General features: G+C 40.9%; 1 protein-coding gene across 8 annotated transcripts in view; it reads left to right on the top strand.

The window, feature by feature from the left end:
• The window catches only part of kmt2cb (lysine (K)-specific methyltransferase 2Cb), a 64000-nt gene that overhangs the window by 20468 nt on the left and 37532 nt on the right, over positions 1-6000 (top strand). For 7 of the 8 annotated variants that reach the window (XM_035671434.1, XM_035671431.1, XM_035671432.1 and 4 more), the window contains exons 10-12: positions 546-660; positions 2643-2818; positions 3036-3409. In XM_035671434.1, the coding sequence (XP_035527327.1) occupies positions 546-660; positions 2643-2818; positions 3036-3409 (665 nt within the window). The remainder of the gene's footprint in view (positions 1-545; positions 661-2642; positions 2819-3035; positions 3410-6000) is intronic. The other variant, XM_035671429.1, reaches the window with a different exon arrangement.

Raw genomic sequence — 6000 nt, 5'->3', positions numbered from 1 at the left:
AACAGGCAGAAACCTAGGACAGATGCAACATATCAGGACAACTTGCTACATGTCCTCGCCTACCCATAGCTGCAGGCCTCATCTTGTGTTTGTGTTTATCAACAATGGGTTGTCAGTCAGTCAGTAAGGGACAGTCAATGTGCTCAGCCAGTCTTCTTGCTTCTCACTTCAGGTTTTTTTTTTTTTTTGTGAATGACGATTGTGTTGTTTTGGTTGTTTAGAAGTATATTGTTGGCAATAAAAGCAAACAATTCTTCCTCCATTTCCTGAATAATATGAACAGGGAGCAATATAATGCTGGTTCTATCATCTGATTCATGCAGTCCTCGATTCATTAACAGGATAACAAATGGAATTGATATTTTCTGTAAAACTGAGATCTAGTATTGAAGAAACAACAGATCAGTTCAAATAAAGGATGAAAATGTCTTAAATAATACACCTGATTTTTTTTGCCTGGTTTGGAGTATCAAAAGGAAGCATATGCTCAACTGTACCAAAAACCCCCCACCCCCTTTCAAACAATCTTCTCTCTCTCTTTGTAGGAACCCAGGAGAGGACACTAAAATGCTGGTGTGTGACATGTGTGACAAAGGCTACCATACCTTCTGTCTGCAACCTGCTATGGACTCTCTTCCCACAAACGGATGGAGATGTAAGGTAGGAAAGCCCTCATATGATGCTGGATGGTTTATTTTAGATGACATAAAACAAGGGTTATTCTGGCTGGTATGTAAAAATGTTTTAAATGTTTTCTTTTAATTGAAGTGCCAACCTTTTGTACTTGATGTCGAGCTTGTTTCCACCGGGTGTAATTTTGTATCAAATTCCATTTCACATCCCAGTATGTGTGGACTGTAATATTCAATGGAAAAAATATGATTTGAATCTTTGCTGGCACAAAGTAAAATGTCTACCACCCACAAGAATATGACTTCTTGGTGGTTTGTATTTGCGCTTCCTGTGGTTAAGAAATGACTCAGATCGTCTGATCTTTTACAGGCTTGAGTTCAGTCACAGTGCTGTAAGATAACGCAGTGTGTATGTGTGTAAATGTGACACGCAACCTTCGGTGCAGCCCCGCCCTTTATTCTCAAGCAGCGTAAATGCTGTGCTTGTCACTCAGACAGCTGGTTAACACACCACGCAATTTTCTGCAGCGGTCGGTGGAGGCTACGGGCAGTACAGCCAGCAGGTGATGAAAGGTCTTCACACTTGTCTTCTCTGTCTGACTCAGCACAGGAGGAACACAACCCACACATATCCTTGCCACTTGCTTCTTCTGGGCGCACACCACCGACCCGTTCCCACTCATGTGATAGTTTTGTTCTGAGTGTAATCGTCTTGCTGAAGTAGAGATCAAGTCATTGTTCCAGTTTCAGTGCTCTGTCATGTTCTTCTTGATGTTGTTTATTGTATATGAATGACAGAGAATGGCAAGGCAAGACAGCAAGTACTGGTGCACTTTTTAGGAAGAAAACTTGTCTTGTGGAAAATAAGAGAATTGTAAATGAACATCACTGTGTTGAATCCCTATAATCTTAAAAAATAATATAGTTTATTGAAGACCAAAATGTCATAAGGGTTTCCATTGACCTTTTCCCCATATCCCAATGATTTTTGCAATTTTGGCATTCATCATATAACTGCTAAAGTAGCCGTACATTCAAATTCTATAAACCTATTTAATTATGTTTGAAAGCTGAATAAGTTAACACAAAATGGGCTAAGCAAAAATAGTCCTCATCATGGATTTCCTTTTAATGTCTTTTTTCTTTTTTCTTAATTTATCTTGACTTAAGATGTGAAAAGGTTTTGTAAAAATTTGGGCGGCCTCTCTTCACTCCCAGCATGAGAAAAACAGTTTAAATGAAGAGCAGCACTTAAGAGGCATGGTGCTGAATTACATGCCACTTTTTTATTTATTTTTTTACTCCAAGCAGCTCTGCTTGTTGCTGCATGCTGTCAATGAGGATATTTCATCAGAAATGTTTGCCCTTTATTTGCTTTGTGGCTCTTGTCACTGACTCTGTGCTCAACGACATAGTTCCAGTCATTTTTAAAAAGCATCAGGACTTTACTGACAAAAGATTGCGAATAGAATGGGCTTTATACAGTATAGCTGATACTGATCTTTTTAAAAAGTTCTCAGATGTGCTCCATGTTTTATTAGCAGCCTGCTTTGATTTCAGTGATTTTGTAACACTACTTGGCAGTGCGTTGCAGTCAGTCATGCAGCTATGTAGCCAGAAGCTCATTAATTTGATGCCAATGTTTTAAAAGTTTTTTTTTTTTTTTTTAAATCTCAAAGAATTTTTAAAGTTATAAAGCTTAATAATGTGTAACCCTACTAGTATTTATTAAAAACGGATTAGTCTAAATGATCCTTCTGATTATAAAATTACCTTGTAAATCCATTCCACCAAGGCTTGGTGTTATGCAGATGTTATGTTATTTTTTTAGTCATATTCCCTAGTTCTAACTCTAATTTTCCTGGAAGAGAGTCATGGTCTTTAAAATAGGCACATTTGTTGTGGGCCTGGACCAGTTTCATACTTGTTCCCTATTCCATGACTTAAGTGCAAAATCTTTATAGCAGAAACACTGTATTCATACTGCATCGGGTCTCCTTTTCTCCTCAGAACTGCAGAGTATGCATCCAATGTGGAACACGAACCAGCAGGCAATGGCACCACACCAGCCTGCTGTGTGAGAACTGCATCCAAAACCAGGACCCTGCTCTGTGCTGTCCTATGTGTGCCTGCATCCTGGACCCTGAGCATCACAAAGACATACTCTTCTGCCACACTTGTAAGAGGTAAGGAACATAAGTTTATTACTTAAATACTTTATATGCTACGCATTTATTTTTTTGTCCTTTTTTTTTTTTTTTTTTAATTCCTGTGGCAAATTTATGTTCCCTGGTAACACTAAGGAAATACTAGGAAAACCACAGTAATAAATATGTCTCCAATTAGTGTTTCACAGAAATCCCTGTTGAACAATCCTTTAACATTCCTGTGCACTCCTTTCAGATGGCTACACCTGGAGTGTGAGCGTCAGAACTCAGGCCAAGCAGAAATCTACCCCAGAGAGGACTATGTTTGCTCCAACTGCAGGTCTCCTGCTGCAGAGCAGCCACTACAGGCAGAGGATATGGACACCGGCCCAGAGCTCAGCCCTCAGCCAGCCTCCATGCACACAGACTCTGAGACTGGCCTACAGCTGGCTAAAAAGCACATGGACCTAGAACCTGGCACTCAGCTGCCTCCTGAAATGCACAATGACCCCAAACCGGAATTACTCGCTGTTCCATTGCACTCAGATCCAGAGCCTGTTCAGGCTACCGTCCAGGAGGAGAAGCTGGCCACGTCAGCCCAGAAGCCTGGTGGGTCTTTGTTCCAAAAAGGTTAGATATACAAAGGAAGATAACTGCTCTGATCTCTTTCCTTGTCTTAACTTGAAGTCTTTATTTTCCTCTATGCCCAAGTGTCCCTCCTGAGAATCCAATCTGTCTTATCAGCATATTAATCATATCTTGTTATTTCAAGGTAGAGCCAAGGAGTGTAACTCATGTTAAATCATACACACAAGCACCAGGTTATACGATTTGAAAATTAAAGTGAATCTTTGTAGTTCATGGTTCATTCATTCAATCCCTAGCCATGCAGAAGCAGTTGAAAGTTTTGGCCATGCAACATGAAATTTGTCTGCAGTGTCAGCACTGATGAAGTTTTGAACATCACAGTTGTTACAGATGAAAGGATTGGGAGTTGTTTGGACTAAGACCAGAGAGAGGCACCCCCTCTTTTATTTAGCGTATTTTCAGAGGACTCGCCAATAACCAGATGGTGTCCTAGTAGTGACAGATTAAAGCGACTCCATTGTCTTTGTAACTCTGTTTTGAAAATTAAAAGTACTTTGTTTCCTCCTCTTGTTTCCCGGGGAGATACTATACGTTGTCAGTCTATATAAATGAAAAATTGAGACTTGTTAGCACTTATTTTTTTAAATTTCAGAGTTAGACTACACTGTGGAACTTGAGGCAAAGATGGGCTATTGAATTGGTTAATCATACTGACCACTTTACATTTGACTTGCAGTTCGTCTTTATAAAGCTCAGACTAATCCAGACTTGTCAATACTACTTAACGGAGGGAGAGGTTGCTGAGGCGCTGTGACCATGTCTAATGTTTATCATGTGTCTATGTACATGCTTGGCAGCAACAGGTGTGTGGCAGTAAATCAAAGCACAACAAGCTTTGTCGGTCATGAAGGAGCTTCATTGGGACTCAGACTATAAGTTATGGCCGTTGCTTTCAGGGTTTTAACACCAACAGAAGAACTGTTGTTTAATTGTGGTTCATTTTATGCCCTAAGAGAGTAACTAAATATATCATAACTAATCTACAGTGACATTTCTTGAAATGGCCATATTGTTTTCAAGTCATAACCAATATGAAGACTTGGGACGTGACATGAACTTTAACTCAAACTCAAAGACACTTGACCTGGGCCTAATTCTTTCTGGCATATGAGATTTTCTAGCTACATGCCATTTAGTAGCTGAGGCACCATCCCCCCCTGTAAACCCCATCATTCACAACAGCTGTCTATTGTTTCTGCTGGTCACGTTGCTTCTATGATTTGCTGTGGCGCAGGCAGCAACACTTGAGTTACATGATGCTGTTACCTGCTTATATGAAGCTCAGGGCTTCATCTCCACTCTGGTCCGCGTGAGTCCAGCGTGCAGTGGAGTATCAGGGAAATTAACGGTGAGCTCGGGATGCTGCCCACTCTGTCTAGACAGCAGACTCCACTGGCAGGAGAGACTGGATAGGAGTAGCATGATGGTGATGATATTAGATCCCCAGTCTGCAAACCTGCCTTGGAGCTACGCTGGCTCATTCATGACTGCTCGCACAGCTTGCTCGCTCTGCTCACCGTGCACATGCGCTCACATTTTACTAGCTTTTTCCTGTGGTCATGAACTGCTTCATCATTGGATTTTGCTAGCGATGTTTCTCCCCCGGTGGGTTTAAAGACGAGTGTACATGTGATCTGTGTATTGATTTGGGAGGAGCTTTAGGATGTTTATGCTAAGCGCCTCAAAATAAGATTGAATCAACCTTTACTTGTTGTTTTCAAGACATATTTTTGGGGATTTAGGGTTTTAGCCTCTTGAATTGGACTGTTTTTTGCAGCGTATTTGATAATCCTGTACCAAATAATAGGGGAAGCATTTTAATAATTAGCTGATATTTTACTTATATTTGCAGATTTTTTTTTTTTAACTTATTGTTTTGGCTTTGACATGACAATGCTGCCAACTGCCCACACATGTAATGTAATGTAATTAAAGTCATTAACTGGAACTGTTTATCACCTGCCAGGATTCTCCACCACTCAGGGTTTAACAGCAGGCTTACCATGATTCAACTGACAGATGCTGTTAGATCCATTCTGTGACTGCAAGTTCGACCTGCCTTTAGGCCTCTGCTGCATTAATCAAAGCTGTGTGTTTATCTCAACCATCACCTCATTCACTGTAGGAGATATAGGAAGTAGGGTGTTAATATGAATGAGAATGTGTGTTCAGCTTGGTCAATAGTTGAAGGCTGGAGATGGTTGGAGGCCCATCTCCTAATTGACTTTCTGGCATCGGCACCGGATGAGCACCTGCAAGCTGCACAGTCATGAGCCCAGAGCACACAGACCCTGGGATGTTGGTTGTCATGGTTACTCCCTTCCCTGGCAGAGATGCTTAGCAGGTGCATGTGTGTGTCAGGATCAGTGTGACATGGGAACTTGTGGATTGAAATGGTGGGTGCCTCGTTAAGACTAGGCTATCTGTACGGTCAGAGTCTGCATGGCAGAATATTGGCTTTATGTGTGGATGCCTGATAGCCAAGAATGACTAGTTCTATTCATACCAGACTAGTCAAATTCATTGATGTTTTAAATACAAAACCAAGTGGAAAGAGAAGGGAGGATACACTA

The sequence above is a fragment of the Morone saxatilis genome, unplaced genomic scaffold (genome assembly GCF_004916995.1).
Source record: "Morone saxatilis isolate NCDOM2014 unplaced genomic scaffold, NCSU_SB_2.0 Contig23, whole genome shotgun sequence".
Classification (NCBI taxonomy): Eukaryota; Metazoa; Chordata; class Actinopteri; family Moronidae; genus Morone; species Morone saxatilis.
This window is presented reverse-complemented; position numbering and strand designations above follow the sequence as displayed.